The sequence below is a fragment of the Sinohyriopsis cumingii genome, chromosome 15 (genome assembly GCF_028554795.1).
Source record: "Sinohyriopsis cumingii isolate HCF-2022 chromosome 15, ASM2855479v2, whole genome shotgun sequence".
Classification (NCBI taxonomy): Eukaryota; Metazoa; Mollusca; class Bivalvia; order Unionida; family Unionidae; genus Sinohyriopsis; species Sinohyriopsis cumingii.
The window spans coordinates 14,544,490-14,571,604 of NC_142975.1; the positions used below are offsets into that span (position 1 = coordinate 14,544,490).

Here is a 27,115-nt window from a genome sequence, read left to right on the forward strand (position 1 = left end):
GGTACCGTATATTGAGATCCCAATTACTCGAAATCGGCTTGACAAATTTTACCTAAACGTTTCGTACTTTTGAAGTAGAAACTCTGAAAGAGGCCTTGATTTCAAAATCCTCTAAATAATTATTCAGTTAGTTAGATGTTGATATAATCGATAAACCTTGTATCTGCTACTCATAGCCGATATTCTTAAGTTACCCCTTATTGCGGTGATTTCTCAATTCGTTTAGACTCCTTTTGTCAATGCCTCTTTTGGGAGTCAAATATATTCCTGCGTACAACCATCAAATAATGATCAGTGTGAAAATCATTTTAAGGGTGAACTGTAGGGTCCACATATTGACTGATGAGGTAATCTCCCTGTGGTTTATGTTTTTTTTTAAAGACCTAACATAGTAGCTCAAAGTCAGTTAAATCGGCTCAACGAATGTTCTTTAAATTTGTAACCGATCCCTGACTTGAAACTATCCAAAAGGCAATGAATTCAAATTACTCTTAGAAAGGCGTTAGGTTAGTGCAAAATATTGATTGCTTCGGTTAACATTGTATCTGTAATTGACACCCGGTACCCGTAATTTGTTGCTTATTTCTCTGATTCTTCTCGACGAAACTCGTCAAAGCTTGTCGAAAATTAAAAGTATTTGTAGAGGTAATATCACAAATAAAGGACAATTTACAAATTATTTAATGAAGAAATATTTGGATCCATACGTGTACATAAGATTTAATCGAATTATTGCCGTGGTTATACCCACCAACACCCTCGCCAGTATGAAATTTGTCCCCTTTTCCGAAATTGGCGTAGCAGATTTCTTTTTAACTAATGTTGCAGCCAATCGGTAATTAGAGAATGTCAAACATGAGCTCAGATCAAAATTGTCTATATATGTCTAAATAGCGGTTCACGTTCCGATATATATATATATATATATATATATATATATATATATATATATATATATATATATATATATATATATATATATATATATATATATATACATATATTCAGCCTACACTTTAACAGTGATTATTGTCGATATCCATAAGGACCGGCCTATGTCTTCGATTTCTATCAACGAAATTCGTCAAAACTTCTTTTGGGGGTCAAACATATCTCTGCGTACAAATATCAAAGAATGATATATTTTAAATTCGTATTTATGATGATATGTAGGGTCCATATATGGATTTAATGGATAATCTCCTTGTGGTCTTTGTTGCACTTTCTATTTATCCACTACTTCTCTCGAAATCGGCTTTACAAATTTCTTTAGACTTTTCCAGCTGTTGGAGCAGATACTCAATGAGGCGGTGATATCTAAATCATATAATTAAAGTTCGCACAGTACGAAATGTTGATTCCATTTATCCACACTGTACCTACTTTTCATACATGGTAACCATAAGCTGCCCATTATTTCACAGATTCATCTCGAAAAAATTCGTCAAGACTTCGTTTGTGGGCAGAAAATATTCGTAGAGGTAAATGGTGAAAGAACGGTCAATGTAAAAATCCTTCATGGTGGAGCTGTAAGAATTAATCCCCTTACGTCATATTGCCGCATCCCCCACCACCCCATGCACACAGATAGATTGTATCCCTATCATTGTCGAAATTGGTTTAACGATTTTTTTTCTATATTTTGCTAATGCCGGAACTAATCACTAACCATGAACTGTCAAACAGTGGCTATGTTCAAAATTTTCAATTCTTACGACTCAAGATCTTAAAATATGTAACAGAAAGGACGTAAAACCAAAAACTGAGATAAAATCAACAAATTATTTATTTTCTAGTTACAATGTGTAAATGTAACAAACACAGTACTGTGAATCAAATCCCAAATAGTCCTAAATTTTCCATCACAATTCCAAGTGTATAGAATGTTTCGAATGAATTCCACTAGTCTTGAATGTCTTGATGAATCACAATGATGTAATCCAGAACTTCCTTGAAAGAGGTTTAAATAATCCCAAAATAATGTGTTAAACCAGTCAATGAGCACTTTGGTAATTCTAATAACTTATTTAAATGATTCCTCTCGAACGATATCTGAACACAACTGCAAACTCTGATCATAGAGTCATATAGACCGATATAACAAAATGACAAATTCTTCACCAAATCCCTTTTTATATACACTCGAGCTTGACCTTCATCCCAACAGAATGTTCTGGAACTCCCTAAATGTGAGTAATCTCAAATTGTAAAATTCCATCAAATCTTAAACAAAGACTTATTTAAAATTTACAATCATGGAAAAAAGTTAACAATGTGAACATGTTGTTTTCGAATGAGTAATGTATTTGAAATCTTCATAAATGCTGAACATTGCAAAGTTTTGGATATGACGGTCCTTACTATAGCAGTTTAGTACTGCCAGTATCGATCATGACCCTCCTCATTCTATGATTGCTCTCGATGGACTTTGCAATACTTCTGTTGTGGGTGAAATATATCCGTACGTACGAAATATCATTAAACGATCATTTTCAACGTCTTTTTTAGTAGTTGACTGTAGGGTCCATATAATGACTTAACGTGAAATCTCCCGGTGGTACTATTATGCTTTGATATATTTAGCTCCTTATTTTGCGAAATCAGTTGGACGAATTCTTTTAAAACTTTGGCCTACGTAGAAACTGAAAAATTAAATAGCTTTAAAATAAAGGTCCTCTAAATAGGGGTTCAGTTAGTACAATTTGATGTCAGAGTAGATCCGCGTTATACCGGCATTTCTTACTTGGTACCTATAAGTTCCCCCTAATTTCGTCAAGACTTCTTTTTTTGGGTCTAAAATATTACTAGAGATAAAATCGCAGATGTGTCCATGTAAGTTTTGTATGCAGGGGATACTTTGGCTCATATCTGTACGTAAGACTTGGTCTCCTCAGTCTCAAAACTGGCTTGTGCGATTAACCATATATGTATCCCCATAAACATCGAAATCGCCTAGACGATTTTTTTGTCTAGCTGTTGCTAGTTTTGGAACATATTACGGTGAACTTTCAAAGAGAGGATGAAATCAAAATTATTTAAGTAGGAGTTCACGCACTGCAAAGTTTGGATATAATCGGTAAACGGTAAAGTAGTTTCCCATTTCTCTGATTTCTCTTAAGGAACGTGCTCAAGATTTTTGTGTTGGATGGGGTGGGTGGGTGGGTGTATGGTGGGGGCAACCATATCCCTAGAGACGAAATCTCAAGAAGGATCCATATCAAAACGATGAGAGGATGTGTGTAACGTCGCCCTAGTAGTAAGAGGGGTGGTTAATTGGATTTGGCTGGCGTTATCTAGGGGATGACCTCCCTCGATTTTATGGCCCGGTGTGAATGGACGGATAGAACATCAACAGAGAACTGAGCAAGACTATTGGGAAGAAATAATGCAATACGAGCCCCCTTAGACAAGAAAAGAAGAATAGCGGCAGCTCCAATTCAATCTAAGTTTTGTCAACAGAATTAAATAGCAGTGTCTAAGTTGGATTTATTTCATCATGATAACGAATGGCGAAAAAACCGCTTTGTCCACAACTGATTTACGTCACCTTCCTCTCTTTACCCGTGCACCACACGTCCTCCTATTTTATCTAGTCTTCCTATTATGAACTCTCCATCTCTTTCTGGACTTCCTAGTCTTTTATTCTGAACACGTCATCTCTTTCCGGACTTCCGTCGTCGGACTGTCTCGTCTCTCCAAGAAAGCTGTTTCCTTAAAGGTCAAAATTACCCCTAAATCTCTATACGTATCACTTCCTATACCTACATACAATTTCCTCACTTTCGTCACTCAGAAGCATAACTAGCTATCCAAACACTGCATAAATTCTGACCTAATTCGATAGATCATTACTCTCGCTTCACAGCGACCGGCAATAAATTAACATGTGAGCGATGTATCTAACATTATCGTATCTCTTTACCTACGTTACCACATGCTCGATTACTATTGCATAAAATTCACAAACTTCTAGCCCATAGCAATCCCTAACCTACAAGATAATTTAAACATTACAAAATCAGATATAAATATGCGAGTATCGTTAACTCACGATAATCAGTATCGTCCTAACAGACAAAGGAAATTATTTCATATAACCCTATTTCTATCAATGAACTAGTAATTGTAAAATTAATGAGATAAATTGCATAAAAACTCCAGCATCAACATATTTCTATGAAATTTAATAAATGATACATAATATGGATCACATTTGCATAAAAGAAACAATCAAAAATAGAAAATTACGTGGAAAAATTAAAATTTCATACCTTAATGCTGTTCTCTTTCAGTAATTGTGTGTCCAAGCACTAAAAACGTTTCTTACAAGAAAGCCACCTGGTTCCCTTTTCTTGTTTAACAAGGAAAACACTATTCTTTTTAGGCTTCCTCGGCGACAAACTTCTCCTCTCATGAATTTTCGAACATAAGAATTTCGAACAAGGTCGTCACTTTAAATTCACATTACTTCCAAAGTGTACGCCTTAATTTACTCTGACCAATCGTACGTAGCGGTCCCTAAATTTTCCCAAGATAATCAATTTTTCGTCCGATTTTGGACAACCTAGAATCTCTGGACTACGCTGTATCTCAACTTCCCTTTGAAAATGACTATATGACATGGGTTCCTTTCAAGCGGTTATCGTTGGAAGCTCAATTGTTTACTTTCTCAGGACAGCGTTGTGATACCTCGGTCAAATCTCAATGAGTCGTAGATGCAGGCCTTTCAAGTTTAGCACTCACATGGGGGGGGGGGAGAAGAAATGTCGAAGTGACCCTTCATAAAGACTTTTCTGGCTTAATGTGATAAAATTTTAATGCTCAATTCATTCAACTTTAAGGTTCAATACTTATTCAAAATTCGACACTTTACAAGGTGATTTTTGGGTCAATAGTTTACTTTAGATTTTATCCCAATACGGTTTTTTATTTCTTTTTTTTTTTTTTTTTTTTTTTTTTTTTTTTGCTTTGATTTACAGCTCCTAAAGATTTATCACCCTATTTCTGTAAATCGGTTCGTCTGAGTTTCTCGAGCCTGTTCCTATTACTGAAGCAGATTCCTGACAAGAAAAACTCAGAAAGTGGGTCAAATCAAAATCCTTTAAGTATCGGTTAAATTAGTACAAGTTGTTGATGGAATCGGTTCTCTGTGCATGTGCTTTGCAGAGGCGGCACTCTTAAAGAAGTTTTCTATTTCTCTGATTACTGTGCACGAATTTCGTCAAGTGTGGGTCGAAAATATCCCTAAAGATAAAATCTCAAAGATTGGCCCATGTCAAACTTATTTAAGGAGGCGATATTCCATGTGTGGACTTGATAGGTATATTTATATAGCTATAACTTGCAATCAGCTCTACGACTTTTTCGTAACTTTTTCTTCTGTTGGAGCAGATCCATAACTAGAAACTATTGAGTCCCAGATCAAAATGCCTTAAAGAAGGGTTCAAGTCATTAAAAATTTAATATAAACCGCGATCAATCTGAATCAATAGATATCACGGTGTCAATTTTTTATACTGACCTCATCGCTAACGTTTGACAAAATAAATATACTTTCTATCCTACCTCAACATGTGTGTCACTCTGTCATAAAGAGCAATGCTAGATTGTCAATTTGACAACGGCAGAAGTAGGTTCTTCCCTGCATTATATTATCGTGTGCAGTGCGTCCTCAGCCATTTAACAACGTCATCAGCAGCAACGTGCATAGCCTGCAGTCCAGCGGGGAACTTTGCAGTGGACAGTTGTTCACAATGTGTGACATGGTCTGAAGAGCTAGCAGGAAGAGTTAGCGGCCTGGATCCATCGGACAGGGTTGACTGCACAACAACCCTGTCCTGTCTGAAAGCGGTTCAGTGTGGTCCACAGATGACGTGGAAGGTTGAAGCCAGGAGGGCAGACAGATGGCTCAGCTACAAGGGAGTGGTTTACAACATTTGTTGAAGACCACTCAAAACTCCATGCCGAAATATCTGTCATATCCTCCGGCAACGGACCTAACCAGATTGGGCATCTTGAAGTCAAGCGGACTGCTGGATGTGAGATGATGTCTATGTACAGTGGAAGTTTCTCACTGGCATAGACCTTAGCCAGCATTTTTGTGGTTGCTTCCTGGCGACGCAGATGCGAAGGAGGAATATTGCTGAGTACTGGCAGCCGTTGTAAAAGAGTAGGACGTAGTGTTCCAGAGATTATGCGCATTGTTGTGTTGAGATGGACATCAACTAACATAGTGTGAAATGATCGAGCCCAGACAGGAGCCCAATGCTCGGCTGTCGAATAACAGATGGCCAGTGCTGATGTATTTAGTGTCTGAGCACTAGCGCACCAGGTTCAGTCAGCCAGTTTGCAGAGTAGATTGTTTCGAGTGCTAAGTTTTGCTGAAGTTTTCTTCAGGTGGTTGTAGAATGTCAGTGATCTGTCCAGAGTCACATCAAGGTATGTTGGTGTCGGGTCGTGTTTTATCTGCTGCCCATTGAGGAGGATGCAAAGCTCACGGTTCGCATTTGCATTGTTAATGTGGAAGACGCTGGAGACTGTCTTTGTTGCGCTTGGCTGTAGACGACATTTCTTGAAGAAGTCCGTCATATTCTCCAGGTCCTTGTTCAGTACCCCTCACGCTCAGCAAATGAGCGACTTAGACATTAAGCCCCCTCTTCCCCCAAAGTTGCTCATTCACTGCATTAACGAGAGATAACTCTGCTGCAACTAAGCAGGGGTAAGAGTTATTCAGTCACAAAAGATAACATTTTCAATAATGCGTATCACATTTTTTTTTAATTTAGAAAAAAATATGAATTAACAAATCTCATGTGTTGTCAAGAAACTCAACTTTTTTAGCCTGAAAGAAACTACAACTCTTACATAATGCACCAATCACGGCTAGCTTTTGTTGTTTATTTCTAAATATCCCCTCCCCTCAGCCCGTTGTTGTTCAATTACTACCGTTATACCAAGAAGACTCCTCAGATTTTTTTGATTGGGCTAGACTAATTATTTCGTCTCATCATATAGAGGTCAACGTGAATCACTAGATATGAATGCCCTGAATAGTGATCAAATTTGTATGGGTTTTTCTTATTTTTCTTTTGTTTTCTTTTTGAATTGGCAATTCGTAAGCGGCAACCATTCCTTATTGAATCGGAAACATGTAACCAACTCGAGGTCAAATTTGTTGACTCGGGAGTCGTATATCCTTTGTATCGAGTTGTAGGCTAACTGTTACAGTATTGTATCCTGTAGAGTAAACATGAATACAAACCCCTTAGTACTTGTGTGGGCGTGCACCTGGATTATTGGATTCCCAAGAGATTCTAATATTAAACATGATTAATAGTCCTAGATTGTTGTTTTCATTCCATAGTCCTCAATCTATGGAGGAACACTAACTACATCGGTGTTGCTCAGGTAAGAATACTTAAGTTGAATTACTAATTCTTTTTAGAAAGTCATAAATTTCTCTCTCTCTCTCTCTCTCAGAAGTGATATATTTGCACAACGTTAAAACAACTGTCAAAATGTATGTAATGGTGGGGCTAACAGAGAGCTATTATCAGAACACAAGTCTAGTATATGTGTTGATTATAACAAATCTCTCTCTCTCTCTCTCTCTCTCTCTCTCTCTGAGAAGTGATATATTTGCACAACTTGAAACAGCTGTCAAAATATATGCACTGATGAGGCAAATATAGAGATCTTCATGGAACACAACAAAAGTCTACAATATATGTTGATAAATCTCTCTCTCTCTCTCTCGTAAGTTGATAAAGAATATTAAAGCATAGAGAGTGACTTCGAAAACCAGCTAACAATATCAATTGATTCATCAAATCTGGTATGGAATTGTCGTCATTTTTTGCGCTCTGATAAAATTACATCGAAAGTCATTTCGTACGATTATCATCGTGAATAGATCGCTGCCTATACAAATTGTTGAGATAGTGGACGCATTGATCCGAATTAGAAAGTTAGAGTTATTTACTCAACACCCCTAAAAAAATCAGCTAATTAGATTTTCGCATGACTTAGTTCATTGTGTTTTCAATGCAGCTTGGCGAAGATTTTGTTGGGGTGCGGGTATATAAACACCACACAGATCTAAAAAATCTAGATTTGAAAGCTTGAAATGTTTATTAATATGATGAAATATTCCAATTCGTTCCTAAAAAAATCCTAGCAATATTCGAATTGAAAAAGTTGCATTCATTTGAGCTCAAGTGGTGTCAATGGGCAGAGTATCTAAAACGCAGGCAAATTAAAATTTTGGTTTATGTGGATGGGTGCTCACTGTACTCAGGTAGTAATTATACCAGGTTTGACTAGTATATATCGATCAGGCAATTTAGCCATGAGCTGTGTCAAAAGATCTTGCGATCTACAGACGTTAGTATAATAATAATAACCTCAAAATATCCTTCTAATTACATCAGTTTTAAGCCTATAGAGTGTTTTTTTTTTCTTGACCTATAACTTACGTCCCAGCAAAGCAAAAACAAGATTATTTCATTTATTGTAGCCAAAATTAATATTAATTCAATTATTTTAGCCAAAATTAATATTTAACATATTTAATTTATCATTGAGTCACTTAAGTGCCTGGATAGCTTTTATCCAAACATGCAGACAACATTTATTATTTCAAAAACCTTGTACCGTGGAATTGCACATAGTGACTGCGGCTAAAAATCCATTGTCTATTGGGGGGGGGGGGGAGGGGCAGGCAAAAATAAGAAAAGACAGCCCAGAACCTTTTTTCACCATTTATAATTTAGCACTTACATCATGACAGGTTTTTAAAATAGACTATCATTTCATCCGTTAAGAGACAGTCAATACCTGCTACAAATTTAGGACATGGTCAACCCGTATATAGAAGCTTGCTGTTGAATTTACGCATCTAACATTTGCTGGCAAAACACTCAGCTCTTACATGGACAAAAAGGTGTTCATTCCTGGCATTTTATTGATGATGCCACATTTAATAATGCTCTTAAAGGTACGATTAAATGTCACGCTATGCCCTCTTAAAGGTGACACTAAATGTCACGCTTTACTCTCTTAAAAGTGAGACTAAATATTAAGGTACTCTCTCTCTTAAAAGTGACATTAAATGTCATGCTATGCTCTCTTAAAGGTTACATTAAATGTCAGGTTATACTCACTTATGGTGACACTAAATGTCACGCTTTACTCTCTTAAAGGTGACATTAAATGTCAAGGTACTCTTTCTTAAAGGTGACATTAAATGTCAGGATATACTCTCTTAATGGTGACACTAAATGTTAAGGTACTCTCTCTTAAAGGTGACATTAAATGTCAGGTTATACTCTCTTATGGTGACAATAAATGTCACGCTTTACTCTCTTAAAGGTGACATTAAATGTCAGGTTATACTCTCTTATGGTGACACTAAATGTCACGCTTTACTCTCTTAAAGGTGACATTAAATGTCAAGGTAATCTCTCTTAAAGGTGACATTAAATGTCAGGATATACTCTCTTAAAGGTGACATTAAATGTCATTCTATACTCTCTTAATGGTGACACTAAATGTCACGTTTTACTCTCTTAAAGGTGAGACTAAATGTCAAGGTACTCTCTCTTAAAGGTGACATTAAATGTCAAGGTAATCTCTCTTGAAGGTGACATTAAATGTCATTCTATACTCTCTTAAAGGTGAGACTAAATGTCAAGGTACTCTCTCTTAAAGGTGACATTAAATGTCAAGGTACTCTCTTAAAGGTGACATTAAATGTCATTCTATACTCTCTTAAAGGTGACATTAAATGTCATTCTATACTCTCTTAAAGGTGACATTAAATGTCATTCTATACTCTCTTAAAGGTGACATTAAATGTCATTCTATACTCTCTTAAAGGTGACACTAAATGTCACGTTTTACTCTCTTAAAGGTGAGACTAAATGTCAAACTATACTCTCTAAAAGGTGACATGAAATATCAAGATGAAAGTTCACGAACTGTAAAATAATACATTTTATTAACAATAATCAAACTACTGCTAAAATATGTCCACATCTCTTACCAACATGTTACGTGATTACCTCAGTGTAATGTCAAACTGTACTGCAAGCGACGAGAGAGAGAGAGAGAGAGAGAGAGAACCTGGTCCGGTAAGTTCAGTATATATATGTACAACACCATCAAAGTAAACTATTAAAAGGAAACACGGGCAGTATAAAGCCATTTTAATAAATAAACTTAATGCTAATGAAAACAATAATCCAGAAGTTTCTGGCAATTGTTTTATGTCATGTTCAGAAACTGGACAAGGACCATTAAGAAGGCTGGACATATGTTGATACATAGGAAGCGTATGTCCAAAATGTAGAAACTAATGGTAGTCTGTTTTTAATCAATGACTCAACACCAGTGAAAAACTGAATTATCTAATTAGTGTTACAGAGGTCCTAAAAGCAGCAACAATGTTAAAATTAATTATGCAAGTAGCCTTGATCATGTCAGAAATGGAATTTGCAAGGCATTCATGCTCAGTCCACTTACAAGTTATACAGAATGGTTCAATTTACTTCTAACTACGAATACTGCTGTGGAAAATAATATCAGAACACCTCTATATAAAGAGTTTTTAGCTCTCATGGACGTATGGCCAATTGAGATTGGTATGGCCCTGTGTGTCGTGCGTCGTCCGCCTTAAGTCCGTCTGTTATTGGTCGCTTGTTACCCACTATGCAGTCCAAATTTCTGATCCGATTTCAATTAGAATTGGAATGTGGGTTTATATCATCAAAATCAAGAATGAAATAGATAATGAGAGTGATCGATGCATAGTAATTAGGCGATCTTGTATCAAGCTGGTTTCAATCTTTACCACTCTGATGGTCAAATTTCTGATCCTATTTTGATCCAACTTGGAATATATGCTTTATATTGTTATGGTCGCGAACGAGTTTGATAACGAATGAGATCCACGCATACTCATGTGCTGAGCATGTACCTGATTGGCCTAGCTTGTTGCCACTCTGTAGTCACATTTCTGATCCAGTTTTGGCCATATTGGGAGTTTATGCTTATATCAATAAGATCTCGGACGAGTTCCATAATGAGCGAGATCCCTTGCATAATAATGAGATGATATTTTGCATCTGATTGGCTGACCTTGCTGCTACTGTGTCAGTCAGTTAGCTAGGCGTTATACTGAAAGAAAAAGAATGCATGTCATTAAAAAAGCCTAAAGTATATAAAAAATTTATAAGAATAAATTTGTAAATTGCCTCTCTGCTGTTGGTGGCTGCTTCAATGATGTTGGTTCCACAATAAGATACTTCGACTGTATTACATCTGTGACTCTGTAAGGCAGTGACCTGAACAAGTTAAAAATGTATCCGAAAACAATAGTCTGCTGATGTACAGCTGTTGAGAATACAACTGCATTTGCTAAAGATTCAAGGACCTAACTATTTACAGACTGGTTTATTAATTGCATGTCTGATAATGGACAGTGGAATCAACCTCCGTGCAGTTTTCAATTTGTTGTCTTAAATAAAACAATACTGCAGATACTGGGATGTGCTTGAATGATTATGAGAATGCTAAATTATTATTATTATTATTATCTTGCTCAAAGATCATTAGCGTTCTTAAGTGACTTCCCATCATATGCTTGGGTTACAATTAGTGTCAGAACGACTTGAAAAATGACTTCTCCGTTCAGAAGACAATGGACAAGTGGAAGAACTTCAGCGAAAAAGATGGCTACGAGATTTGCAAATATAATTTTCATTCACAAATGTATATTTACCGTAAGAAAATGTTATTGTAATATGGTCTTTACTGTGGTCAGCATGATATATTTTTGAATTAAGTATCTACTATAGATTACTCTACAATGTTTTCAAATTAAAGGTTTCTATCTTACATACCTTTTTGTATAATTTATTGTTAAAAGAATGACAATCTCTTGAAAAAGTGTTTTCATGACACTGGCGCGAAACGTGCAATCCACGATTTATTTATTTATTTATTTATTTATTTGCCTCTTTATTCGTCACTTGTCAAACTTGATAGCTTCTTGTGTGTATAATTCCAGCACTTATTTACAACGGTGGTTCGCATAAAATATTAAAGTTGCTCTGATTGGCTAAACTTGGATATTATCCCACAGACAACTTGTAGAAGTATGACTATGTTCATTTTGATAATTCAACACCTTATCATCTGAATTAAACAATTAAAATCAATGGAAATCTGCTGAAATTAATTTTTGCTCAGCAACTCTTCTTGCCGACAACCCATTCAAAGGAGTGGGTTTTTTAAAGCCTGTAATTACGGTCTTCAGCCACAGGGGCTCATATTTGGTGCTTGTAATTTACCTACAAATTATTTATGTACCACATAATAATGCAAGGGAGGACACTTCTTCCATTTCTCCTGCGAACTGTTTAAGAATCGACACTGATATTTTCGGCTACATTTCGCGGCAAAAAAAAAAAAAACAATCACGCTGATGTTTACATCCGGGTACCCCTGGTCGTCGATTACAGCACCACTCTGCACCAACGCCGCTCAATAAGCGTCTCTGCCATCTAGTGATTAACTATCAAATTTTGATAGTATCTCTAAGCCGACCAACTCGGAGGTCACGTGTGTATGTTAAGAGAAACAAGTTCGTTCCAAGCATGTGATCTCGTTATTTTGCTTATTTCCATGGCTTGCTAAGGTCAGTCTAATATATATCTTGGTTGCAATTTAAGGTAAGCACAATTCTTAATAGAAAAAAACTGCAAATATGTCGGTTTGCAAAGCGTAAATTTGACTATGCTTATTGTCGATTCTTCAGTTTCGGAATTTTGCAGGTTGTTAAGCTCTTTAGTTTCGGAAGTAGGTAAATCTTGTATGGAATCAGAACACAATTAATTTTCCTATATCGTCTCTACATTTGTTTTATCAGTACTCAACTTTCCTTTGTGTCCTAATGATAATAAATCATATCTCATTCTAAAGTACCTTCAAAGATGAACTCACATTGAAGTTCTTGTCATAGATTCACTGGCATTTCTTTGAGAGGCAGTAAATGTAAACACAGCAATGTGCAATGGAACACATATTTCACTCCAGGATCATCACCAAGGCCTTATTACTCACTGTACATTGTCAACGAAAGACAGCCATACCATAAGCTCATGTTCCAAAGAATAAACAATTGCCTTTAAATCCATACAAAGAATGCCTAAACCTAAATCTTGTATCACCACTAAAAGGAGATGGGAAATAATATCGGAGCTAATACTTGTGATCTGATTCCTGCCAGGCTAAACTATTTATGGCCAATTTTCTAGTCAAACTTTTGTATTAGCATGCCACACCTATTTTAAATTTCTACATGAAGTCTTGCTGAACTGGAACTCAAATTGTGATCTGATTCCGTATGTAAACCGCAATCCCATAATGCATAATCAGAGGTAATCGGTTTTAAAAACCACCGGAACTTACATGAAGTTTGGAGTACCCGTATGGTGTTTTAACAAACTTCATAAGTTAAAACAATAGCCCACAGGCAAGGACTACAGAATGTCGGAATCCTATGAACAAATAAAATGGCAGAAATTGTACGATTTACTATAGAAATATGCCGATTCAGTATGTTCTGGTGAGGACCTAATGTTATTGTTGTGCAGAATGGAAAAATACCTGTCCGAAAGAAGAAAAAGAACTTGTTATTTTTAAAAAGGAAGTCCTTCAGTGTTTATACCACTTGTTAGGACATGAGACAGCTTCCATCCCTTTGACCATCAAATCGTTTTCCGCCTTGTTTTTCCTGACTTTTCTGGCAATGGACTGCCTACGGCACGATATATTCTGTGTATGTGTGTGTGTGTGTGTGCGTGTGTGTGTGTGTGATTAGGGGCCATATGTTATAGTACGTACGCAAAATTCTGGCAAAGCTTGAACCACCCCCCACCCCCCGTACACATGCGAACTGTTTTACACACACACACCTGCGTACTTACGCTTGACGCACCCTCCCACCTGAATTCTATAGAACGGCCTATATTTTAATCCACGTAGAAACGATCAAAGATTAACAATATTAACGTGTTTAATAAAACAGTTAGTCCACCGACGTTGAATGTCTGGCTGCATCAAAGAAATAAGCTGCGTAACTTTAAAAAGTTTGTTAGTGTCCGCTAAATTTCAAACGCCGACTGAACCCAGTTGAACAGATTACGTATTAGACAAATTATTATCGAGGTTTCAACAACCATCCACCCACCCCGTTACCTATGCCTACGTACATTATCAGTAGACAACACCCCCCCCCCAACCAATACGCAAGCGTATTTATTTGGGTTAACCCCCCTCCATGCATACGTACTAAATGGACGGCCCCTTACGATTTTTAACGCAGCTTTAACAATTTTCAGTCATATCGCTACAATGTCTGCAGTGTGGCAGTTTATAGTGATGTCTATCTAGTACTGGGGCATCACGCGGCAGACATGTAGCATGATGTCCCACCCAGTAACATTATCCTGACACCAGGCTGACCAGTCCTAACACTAACCTGTTAATGCTGAGCGCCTAGCGAGGCAGCTATTAGTACCATTTTTGTAAGTCTATGGTATAACTCGACCGGGATTCGAACCCACAACCTCCCGCTTCTGAGGCGGACGCTCTAAACACTAGGCCACCGGAGAGGTCCTCGATATATTCTGTAGCGTCAGCTTTGTTAATCAGGCGAATTATCGGGCCGCTCGGTACTAATTAATACATTTATTTACGCTGACCGTTATATGCGGACGGTAAGTATCATCCCTCTTCTTTTGAGCCATGCCATTAAATCTTTGAGTACACTCACTTTTTTTTTAGTAATATTCCCGGCCGGAACAAAAACACCTGTGTGCCCAGCACAGAAGGTCGTATCAATGCTTATAATTAAACTATCAGTCATATAAAATATATATAATACTACAAGGGAGGACATTTATCTCCTTTCTCGTGCGACCTATTTAAGAATCAACGCTGATATTTCAAGCTAAGTTTCGCAGAGCGTAAGAAATTTGATACCAATGTTTAGCTCAGGAATTGGACTTTGTATGTCTATCCAAAATTTGGCTTACTGTCTTTCCTGTAAGAAATGCCAGACCATTTTCACACGCTATCGCTTGCCATGGCCATGACGCAAGCGCGAAGCACTAGATGTAATCATGCCTTCTCACTGGCCAACAGAAAATAAGTTATAAATGGGTGCTTATGTCGTTTTCCTTTGGCCAATGAGAGGGCAATATTCCATTCAGCGAATTTTGTTATTATTCTATACGTTTTCATTCTTGAAATTTAGGACATTGTATCTTTTTACAATCGCCCCCCCCCCCATATATCATGTATATGCAAATATAAAACCGTTTCATGCATTAGTCACTTCTCAGTGATAAAGGTTTTGCCATACGATTAAGACTGCCTTTTCTTGCCTCAGGGTGATGCTGCTTACGACGTATATATCAGCAAATTCGAATCCGGGGTCATTACCGGCTGAATACACACGTGTTCTGTTCTGACAGGGAATATTACTAAAACAGCAAGTGTTCTGAAAGATTTAATGTCATGACTAGAAGAAGAGTGACAAAACTTACCGTCTGCATACAAAAGTCAGTCGAAATAAATATATTATTTAGTAACCAGTCCTGATAATCCGCCTGATTAACACACTGAAGCTCCAACACAAATCCTGTATTAGTTGCTTTTGCTCCGCCACCAGTAATGTCAGAAAAAAAGAAGGCGGGGAACAACATGTTGTTCTAAGGGAGTGAAACCTTCAGGTGGCCTAACAAGCGGTTTAATCAATGAAAATAACAACAGGGCTTCGTTTCTAAAACTAAAATCTTTATTTTCTGAAACGTCTTTTGCCATTACGAACAACGATAACATGTCCCCACTGGAACAAACAGAATAGACATATTTGTTTTATAATAATTTGTACAATGTTCACCCATTTGTTTGGATCGCTCGATTCCGCCATTAGGAAGACCTTGCCTGGCGTAGGTGTTTTAAAGGTCACTTGCCACCTATATTGTACAAACGTGTGATATTATTATAGTCATTAAAAAGATGCATTTATTATGTATGCATACCATAAATATGTTTCATAAGACTTAAAAATCCGCTTTTTTAAATGAAAAAAATAATAATATTCGGCAATCTCCGTAAACAATCGGTAGTTTCCGCGTGTAAATGTCAATGTGATATATCTTACTATCGTGCTTTAATAAAGCATATATGGTGCACTGTGTTGCATATGGATGTAACCAAAAGAGTGTTGATGGGACAAAAGGGTTCTTTCTTTTTCCTACAGACCCCTGTTTACCACAAAAATGTGGATTGAAGCTGTGGGATCGAATAAGTCCTAAATCCAACTAAATCCCGTAGAAATCTCTATGGTGCATATGAGAAGACGGATAGAAAGAAAGTAAGTAAAATATATCAAATAAAGGATTACAGTACAGTAATGTTACCGCAGATTGAAAACATTATTGTTTAAAATAATCATAATACTTTTGGAACGTGCAGAGTGTAGACTTTGATCAAATTCTTTATTTATTTAGCATTATTTTAACCAATATGAACTCAAAAGGATTTTGTGTTTAACTTATCCCCTCCCCCACTGCCCGGTACAATAAAACAGATAAAGAAAACACTGATTTGAAAATAAAATGAAAGAAACTAACATTGCATTGTTATCATTTATTCCTTTTTTCATCATGCAAAATTTATTTTAAAAAATATATCCACGAACTCAGTATATGTAGCAGATGCCTGCAACCTTACTGAAGTGTTTATCACTTATGTCAGATCACAAAATCGCAAATGAGACAGGAATATCACCCGATTGCTTGAGGTCACCTGTCATTCACGCATGATACGTTATAAGGTGCAAAATGACCACGATTGTATTGTATCCGGGTTAACTATACGTTGATATCTCGCAAATAAAAATCATTATTTGAAAATACATTCACTGAGTGCAAATGATAATCTTTTTGCTAGCATGAGTTACAAAAGTATTATCAAAGCAATTTATTGCTGTGTACAATATTTACCCTGCAAAGATCAATATCCGTTTGTATCAGTTATGATTACATATGGCAAACAAATAGAAGCCCGGGTGATGAGTAAACGCAACTGGCAGCGAGCAATAAACTCATTGCTTAAACTTACTGACAAGATATCAAATACAAAGGTTATTTTATTAAAAAGCAAGCCAACCCCAGAAACTCACTTTGGGTTCTTTTAAATGTGCCAATTTTTTTTAAAAATGAAGTCGGCCGACGTAAGGAAGCCAACTTTGGTTCCTTTGGATTCTTTTAAGTGTGCCGTTTTCTTCTTTTTTTACAAAGTCGGCCGACATAGGGAAGTCAACATTGATTTCTTTTTACCTGTATTAACGGGAATTTTGAAAATAAATTGAAACAATGGAACAGTTTTGAAAGCGGCACAATCTAGTGCGTCGTGCATGCACATCGATATGAGGCTAAAGAGTAAATTAGTTTTCAATAGTTTCATCTAAATTTGCCCTATCCATAGTTTATAGCTTTATTTTTTGACAACAAGAAGCATGTACTTCGTCTAGTGGGGATAAATGTACGTCATTTCCGATTGGCGTCCTCTATAGGTGGGAAATCGTATCTAAGGGGAAGTAACAACATTGTATACTTCTATTTCGAGTAATTAAATTTTTTCTTCCTTACACTTGATAGTTCATTTATTCCTTTTATGCAAATATAACTACTTTAATCACGTAATGCAAATCTGATGTCAAAAGAAAAATGTTAGAGTATGGTCGGTGACCTTGTGACCTTTACCTGACGATCCAGGGAGCCCAGATGCAATTTTTAGTTCAGTGATTCGCCCTTCGATGCCTAAATGAAACTTTATTCACCATCCCACCTTTAAGGAATACTAGCCCATTTTCCAACATTACCGCTGGACATAGGCACTGGGCATATTCGCACCAGCCTAATACGCAATTGAAACGCGCTGAATGGAATACTCTCCTCTCATTCGGCGTCATATTCGGTCATACGGACTCAGCATTTATATGTGCAATGAGTAATGGAACACAGATTTCACTTCAGGATCATCACCAAGGCCTTATTACTCACTGTGCTCTGTCCCCGAAACACACACAGACAACCACACCATAAGCTCATATTCTAAAGAATAAACCTTTAAATCCATACCAAGAATGCCTAAATCTAACTCTTGTATCACCACCAAAAGGAGATGGGGAAAAATGCTATAAAAATAGACTGGGACTACATTCGTTGAACCGGAAGTAATAATTGTGATCTGATTCCATACTCAGACTAGTATGGTTTATACATTAGGTAACTATCCTTATCGAGGTGATATGACTGGTGAACAGGTTATTTTAGATTGGTTGTTATGCACTAGTTGTTTGATACATATTATTTCCATTCAGGTGCAGAGATAATCAGATGGGCGTGGTGCAGTAAGAGTGTGCCTGGTGATATTTAGGTAAATATACAATCTCAGTAATTTAGTAATTTTTTTTACTGCAATTGACCTTCTCGGCATTGGGTTTCTTCTTTGTGTAACAGACTCCTCTTCCAGATTTCAATTTATTGCTTTGAAACTTAATTTATTTGTATATTTCTTTTTATACCCCATGGATTTGTATGGGACAAATTATGAAATGGTATATGAGTTGGCTTTTAAATTACAATGTTTTTTCATTTTATCTCTCTTTTCATGTGGCATTTATATTAAGTTATACATTTCACATCAACATCCAGATTTTGAATGCATGATAAGTAAAACAATGAAACTGAATTTTCAATCTTTTTGCACGAATTTTCCATCGTATGGATATAACTGTTATTTTATCACTTTTAGAAAGAAAATGCCATATCAGAGAGTCAAAAATATGAGTCATTGATTGGAATTCACCAATCTTTGAGTTGCTACGAATTTGTGACGCATGGCAAAAATAAGAGATTATATCACAGCTATTAAATTTATTGAAAAGCAATTTAAAGTCTGCTTTAAAACTTTAAATTTCACAACTTAATTTGTCTTCAAAACAGTAGTACTAACAAGTAATATTGATATAAATGGCTAAAGGCAGTTACAGTTCTGGTCAGAGTTGCTCCCCTTTTCTATTTAAATGCTACTTATTGAAAGGTGGGTGTCTACAGATTTCTAGTTTGAAAATGTAATGAAAATTCTGATGTTGCCATCATCCTACAGATGCCACATTTATAAGTAATCTTAGAAGTTAAAATTGAAAGCTTACTAAGAATATCAAAATATCATTCCTGTAATATGCATTTTTTTTTTAAAATTTACATGCCCCCACGGTGTAGTTAGTTCCCCCAAGGGTTGACCAAGATCAGCAAGCTACAGTGAATTGGCGCATTTCAGAGCTGACTTTTTGTAAAAAGGTAAAAGGTATAATTAAAAAATGGGTTAACAAAGTTAACAAAGCTGTATAGATTGTTAACACTTGCCTGCACTGCACTGACAACAACAATGTGTACGAACTATTTAAAATAGTTATAATGTGCAAGTCGTCAACCCCGATATATATATATATATATATATATATATATGATGGTGGGCCAGCATTATGCTGGCTGCCATAACAGTCAGTGATGTCTAGTAGAGGCAGCTGGAAGCTAAATTTGTGAGAAAATTTCCATAGTTAGCAGACTGCACTGATTTTGTTGCACAGTTGAATTGCTTTATTTTACCATACTGGTACTTACAAAAATGCCGTTTTCCTTGTTTAAATCTTATGTTGATGAAAGCTATACATTACTTTAGAAAAAAAGAATGTGAAGTCTATTCAACAGGATAAAGTAAATTGGCAAAAATTAATTGTATGTATTTTGTTTCTTCTTTGTTTTTAGAACTACAGCCTGAAATATTGTTTGCCAGAAGAAAATGAATATGCTGCAGGTGGTATTTGTGGTTTTGATGTCGGTACATGTAATAAAAGGACATTCTGGTAGGTTATCTAAATTAAGCAGTTAGTTCTGTTAGATCTTTTATTTATGGGTATAAAAAACGTACTAGACACTGCTAGAGCCATTAAGATATTTTCACTTATCAATGCATGTAAGTAATAGCATTTAGATTGTGTTAATTGTTTTAATATTTCAGAATGTGAAATTGGAAGTTTTAAATATAGGGGGAGGTAATTTCAAAGATTACACTATAAATTGAAAATTTTGACTGTCTATGATGATTTTAGAATTTAATATTTGCATGTAAAGGGGCCAAAGTATGGAAAGCACATGTTTCATTCATCATGGTAATGCATGTATAGGGACCAAAATATGGGAAGTAAATGATCCATTGATCATGGCAGTGCATGTAAATGGACCAAAATACGGGAAGTAAATGTTCCATTCATATTGGCAGTGCATGTAAAGGGACAAAATATGGGAAGTAAATATTCCATTCATCATGGAAATGCATGTAAAGGAACCAAAATATGGGAAGCAAATGTTCCATTGATCATGGCAGTGCATGTAAAGGGACCAAAATATGGGAAGTAAATGGACCAAAATATGGGAAGTAAATGTTCCATTCATCTTGGCAGTGCATGTAAAGGGACCAAAATATGGCAAGTAAATGTTCCATTCATCTTGGCAGTGCATGTAAAGGGACCAAAATATGGCAAATAAATGTTCCATTCATCGTGGTAATGCATGTATAAGGACCAAAATATGGGAAGTAAATGTTCCATTCATCATTGCAATGCATGTATGGGGACCACAATATGGGAAGTATATGTTCCTTTCCTCATGGCAGTGCATGCTATTAACACTTTATTTAATAAAACAGAGTGATGGTTAAAATATTATGTGAACTCCATTCTTGAATAACCAATACACCAGTTTATAATGTAACCAACCAGCTTTTCACTCAAAATGTAAAATACATTGGCTTTCAAATTTGAAAAAATTTCATGATTAATACCATGTATACTCGCTTATATGTTGTTGAGTCAAACTGCAACCACATCTACCCTTATCTGCCATCACATCAAGCACTGGCAGATCAGGGTCGATATTGTCTGTTCTACTAACTGCTCCTAACAAATGGCATATACCCAAGATCTGCTGGCACACTATGCAATGGTAGATCTGGGTCTGTGCAGTTTGCATTTGGACTGGTACTTATAAACGAATAAATACAGTATGCACATAAAATCTGTGTACTGAGTCACATATTGTATGTTATGCTGGAGTAATTGAAACAAAGTAGACTCAGTTATTTATGTTAATGGAATTTGCACAGTACAGTAAACTTTTCTTCAAAGACCACTGCTGTGAGAGAACACCTGTGTAGAGAAACAAGATTCTTGATGCACGCATTGATTTGCTGTTGAGTGTGATTATCTGTTTTGAGAGACTACCTTAACCTGTACGAAAACTTCCGCCCTGACTTTACCCAGATTCCAGGTGGAATTTTAAAGTGGATTTCACTTAAAGCCTAGATTCCACTTATTATAAATTTTAGGTGGGTTCAGGGCGGATTCAGGGTGGAATACAGCCCGAAATATGCAAATTAGTCCGTCTATTACTAGGCGGAATTTGTTTATTCTGCTTATTTAGCCTAGATATTCCCTTATTATCACTTTTAGGCAGATTCAGGGTGGAATATAGCTCGAAATATGCAAATTAATGTTACTAGGCAGAATCTTTACTTCTGCCTAATTAGATGGAAATACCTGCAGAAACCCAATCCAATAATGAAAATGTCAAGGCAGATTTCAGACGGGTTTTTTAAGCAATTTCTGCCTAAACCATAAAAATTATACTTCAGATTTCTATTAAACTGCCTAATGATTTTTAGACATTATTGGGAATCAACGATAAATATTCACAGTAATATTTAAAATGGATCATAAATTGTATTTTGACAGACATTATCAAATAAGATTTAGGTTTTTCTTGTCCTAAGGGGCAATGCCATTTTCTTTCTTGCATACAAAATCTAATCCAACATGGCATCACTTAAGTATTTTTCATTTCACTTTAAAGTTTGGTGAGATTTCACCGGTTACTAGAAACACCGAAATACACTGAAAAACCGAAATACACATCGAAATACACATAAAAAATTATTATTTGGTTTTGTGTGAATAATAATATAATGCAAAATAAAATATTTATGTGATTTTGATACGAATTATTTACTTTTTTCCTATTTATAGCAAAATTCATTTAACTATGTCACTCGGTTATACTTGATTCGACAGACATGATACAGGGCTAATCGTAGTAATACATACGCAGAGTGAAAGTGAAAAGTATCGAAGTATCAAAATTATTTGCCGACATTATATTATATATTTACTATAACTTTTAATGATATAGTTTTTGACAAATAAATAACATTTAATTTATGTTTTGTTTAAAAGGTTTCAAAATATTTGGCATATATATACTGGTTATGATGATATGACAGTTTGCAAGGATGTTAAAAAAGTATTCCCCTTGGAAATATGGGAATAGTCATACATGTTTAAATAATAATAAAATGCCAAATAATTTAAATTTATATGAATTATTTATTCTTTACTTGATTTGACATATATGTGATAAACGGCGAATTGAAATACATACACAAAGTGAAAGTGAAATGTAACAAAGTACCAAAAGTGTATTCGATAGTATATATACAAGAGTGAGATTAATATTGTGATCGTAACAAGCCACGATACATGATGATAGACAAAGACAACTCAGGTATGCATTTTTGTTAAAAACGTGTATTATTCATTATTTGGCAGAATTTAATATTTACGTTTAATTACACACATAATGTATCAGGTTTCAATGACTGCATAATTTCAGCAATCAGATAAATTAATTAATCCAACAGTATTCAGGATTATGTTCCTCTTGAAAATCGAACTAAAAGTCATGTTGCACAAGACAAGGTAAAATAAACCTAACCGAAAACAATAAAATATAGCACATTATGACGAAATCTCTGGTTCATGTTTAAATTTTTAGCTGTAATTGTCACAGTTCGTACATTAATTTTTCGTTTCCTTTGTCCAGGTTTTCGTCCATTAGTCCTTGGTGCAACAACAGTTGTCTGACCGTCCGTCAAAATCATGTAGTTTGTGTCTATGTCGATGTGGCGTCTGAAGCGTTTGAACAAGTTTGTGCGTTGTTGCTCTGTCATCTTTATCCAGTCTGTTTTTCTCGACTCAGATTGTTTATGACTGTCGGCCTGCCGGAATTCTCCAGTGCATACTAGAGCACTCCTCAGATTTCTGAATTGTCCGGTTACTAATTCATGTGTTAGTTGTACAAATTCCGTCAACGTTTTCGTCTTCCAGTCAACTGTCTGTTTTAAAACGTGGTTCATGGACTCACAATTATTATTTTTCCACATGCGGTCTATTTGATAGATTCCTAATGGATTATTGACTTTTAGTTTGATATTTGTCTTTAGTTTTTTCCGCAAGTAATTAAGAAATTTTCCTGTCATTTCTGTAATCTCGTCTAAAACAAGGTCAGGAGTCCGCAAATACTCTGTCGTCTGTCGCGAGTTTCCATGTGGCGTTAACCCAGGAAATGTCCCTACATATTCAACCAGTGCCAAATTACTTGCCAGACCCCCCTCCCCTAGCCATGTGACCCTCTTTTTGTACATATTGTCCTTTTTTAACTGAGTATAGTAGATGTGGATCACAACAACTTGATCTTTGCCAGGTTGCGAATCAAAAGGTCGATACCCAGTTTTCCGCTGGATTTGTCTTTTTAAACAATACTTCCCATTTTTTTTAAATATCATGGTCAGATTACCGTTGTCAGACAGCAAATAGTAGGATTTAGGGGATGCACCAGCAGATGTATCCCATACACCACAGCCGTCTGAAATAGAACTTTTGCCATTATTTGACCTCTTTTCGAGGTTTTTCGCATTATTCACAATGAAATATACATTTTCTTTCAAGCCACATGGAATGCATTCTACGCTAGATTCTGATTTTAACAAAAATTCCACTGCTTTTCCCGTGTCAAGAAAATGACACTGGTCAAATTTGCCTTTTGCTGGATGTCTGTATATGTCATTTCCGTCTTTTACCTCGTTGTGTAAGTCAGTTACCTCGTCGATTGTATCAGTATGTGACTCGTTACTAACGTGTTTTGCCGTCAAGTCAATTAACAGAAATAACATCAAATGAGTCATCTAATGAATCATCTACATCTACAATGACCATATGCTCCTTGTTTTCATATAACAGAGGCACAAAGTGATTGGGAATAAACCCGTTTGTTCGTTTCTGGCCCGACATTTGAGTCCACATTATGCATGCTGCGGGAGATACGGATTGGTTCACTGCCCTTCCAACAACCTTACGATTAAAAGGTTCTGATGCAAACTCGGCTTGTAACTGTGGCGGATAATAAGAACGAATGGGTATGGAGATGCTGGCACTTAGTGCATAAATGTGCGCAATTTCAGAGTAGGAACCAGCCTCAACAGCGTCTTTCACAAGCTTTGAATAGTCACTAACAACAATGCGATTATCACAAATCAAATCTACAAAACTGTTGGACTTTTCATCATAGTAAATAGGATTCAATATCAGTTCTATTGCAGTTCGTAGTCGCAGAAGTTCGTGAAAGTTTTCTTAACCAGTCAGTGCTCTAGAAACTGCTCTATATAAACAGTTACCATCACCACAAACTGACATTGGTACAAGTTCCCTTAAAATTGCTGGATTATACAATTTTAAAATTACTACAGAAACTGCATCTTTCTCTCCATTGGTAGACATGTGCTCTGATTCTGGAATCAAAATCCCGTAGGTGATAAGAAGCTTACTTTCTGACTTTGCAGCATTGGTCAGGGCATTCATTTTCTTCAAATGGAAAGCTGTCTGCAGCCTGGAAATATATTTTTACAGTGTCATTTAAATGTAAGTGAAATTCTTGATATATTTAAATGACACTGTAAAAATATATTTCCAGGCTGCAGACAGCTTTCCATTTGAAGAAAATGAATGCTTGTTTGCTTTATCTTATAACTTACATATGCATAACCACATCCGCTATCAAAATCGGGACCGTTTCTTTAATGTACTAGACATTGTCATCTTAGTTTGAATAAGAAATGAGATCACGGGGAAGACAATAAAGGGTGTGCAGTCAAATAAAAATGAATAATAGAACGTGTGCAGGACAAATCGAGAAAAGTAGATTAAAGCATTAAGTATGACCAGAGGGCAAGAATGGCCAGATATAGGTTAGGTACATATAAATTAAATCATTTATTTTAAGAAACTTTGTCAATTGCAATTACAAACGGGGATTTAGTAGAAAGCATGAGCATAATACTCTCTCCCCAGATAGTAAGAGCAAATATAAACAAAGAATAGGAACTACATAAATATGTGACTTAAATCAATACATTCAATAGTTTTGTCGTCCTCGCGAAGTTTTGCGCAGACAGTAATAACATTAAGTGATTTCTTGTTCTCGACTGAAGTACGCTTTGAAATAAGTAAGTCAATCAATCCAATAGTATATAACATTAATAATGTATCGAATGGACAGAATATATAGATGGATACATAGAGATACAGGAAAAGTATGTAATTGTCGCAAACATGTACATTCATTTCAACGAGAAAAGCGGCACGAATATAATCTTATTTAATTCTTTGAATATCAAGATCAAAATATTTATTTTAAGAATAATAACAAGAAACAATATGTAATTCATCAAGGTATCTATTTATATATTTATAGAGAGAACATAAATTTGTATTACCTTTGAAAGACCTGCCCAGCATCATATACATCTCCACTGAAAGAACACGTCGTGCAAAGAAACTCCAAGTAATCGCGTGACCATGATCTCAAGTCTTTTGCACTCATGGAAATACAATCACAATGGACCCATTTTCGGCAATTTGTGCATTGCAAAGCGTCAGTTTTACATTCACCGGAACAAATAACACATGGATATTGATCCATCCTTGTTGCGTATGTTTGTGTATGTGATAATATCAATATTGTACAACGCCTTTATATCAAAACATTTACTTCTCAGTTATGAAATGTGTGCATAATCAAAGTCGAGCGTGATTTCTTTAAGTGCGCAATTAGCGAATAATGACAACGTTGAGCAAAAGGGTGACTTTTCTTTAATGTGCGCGACATTTGGCTTTAACTTGAGTAAGAAATGGGTTCAAAGGGATGATAATAAAGTGTGTGCAGTCAATTCAAAAATGAATTAAGGGACTTAAAAGATGAATTAAGCCGACTTTCAATGTCCGTTCCGAATTAAGCGACTTAATAAAATGATTGTTTTCTTAACTTGAATAAGAAATTAGATCAAAGGGAGAACAATAAATGTGTATGCATTGCAGTCAATTAGAACATTAATTAAGCGACTTGAAATAATATGAATTAAGCCGAATTACACCGTCATTTCCGGAGATTAAGTTCGTTCCGGAACGATCAGTCGTTATCATACTACATGTACCTCCGTTCCGGAACGATCAACCTGTCCAATAAAGTACGACCAATTGACGCGTGCTATAACTAGGAAAAAGTAAATAATTCGTATCAAAATCAAAAAATCATATTTTATTTTGCATTATATTATTATTCACACAAAACCAATAATAATTTGTGTGTGGAAACCGATATATACAGAGAGAACATGTAAATACATGTGTATTTCGGTTTTTCAGTGTATTTCGGTGTTTCTAGTAACCCAGATTTCACACATATTTTGACCAAAACTTTCATTGAAATTATGTCGAGGTCTCACTCAAATTTCTTTGAAATATTTGTGAGGTTTCACAAAAAAATTGACTAAAACTTTTGTAAGATTTCACTAAAATTTTGATCATTATAGAGTATTTTACTTAAGTTTTTTTAGTGTTTCAGACATTTCAGTAGGTTTCAAAGAAATAATGGATATGAATTAAACAGGACTTTATTAACCAAGGTGATATTTAAGTGTGCATGAAAACAATTATACTGATACTGTAATTATATGACATCCAAGGCAAGAGAAATGGGAGTTAATAATAATAAAAATAATAATAATAATATAATAATAATGACTTCAT

The 27,115-nt window shown here is 35.7% G+C and overlaps 1 protein-coding gene across 2 annotated transcripts in view; it reads left to right on the forward strand.

Annotated features, from left to right (window-relative positions):
* Nucleotides 1–7,348: 7,348 nt before the first annotated feature.
* Nucleotides 7,349–27,115, forward strand: part of LOC149781291 (tumor necrosis factor receptor superfamily member 11B-like) — a 57,347-nt gene continuing 37,580 nt past the window's right edge. The window contains exons 1-3 of one of the 2 annotated variants that reach the window (XM_089935378.1): nt 7,349–7,407; nt 18,458–18,513; nt 19,908–20,005. In XM_089935378.1, coding sequence (XP_089791504.1) covers nt 19,942–20,005 — 64 coding nt within the window. In that variant the 5' untranslated portion in view covers nt 7,349–7,407; nt 18,458–18,513; nt 19,908–19,941. Of the gene's footprint in view, nt 7,408–18,457; nt 18,514–19,287; nt 19,440–19,907; nt 20,006–27,115 lie in introns of those variants that run through there. The other variant, XM_089935377.1, reaches the window with a different exon arrangement.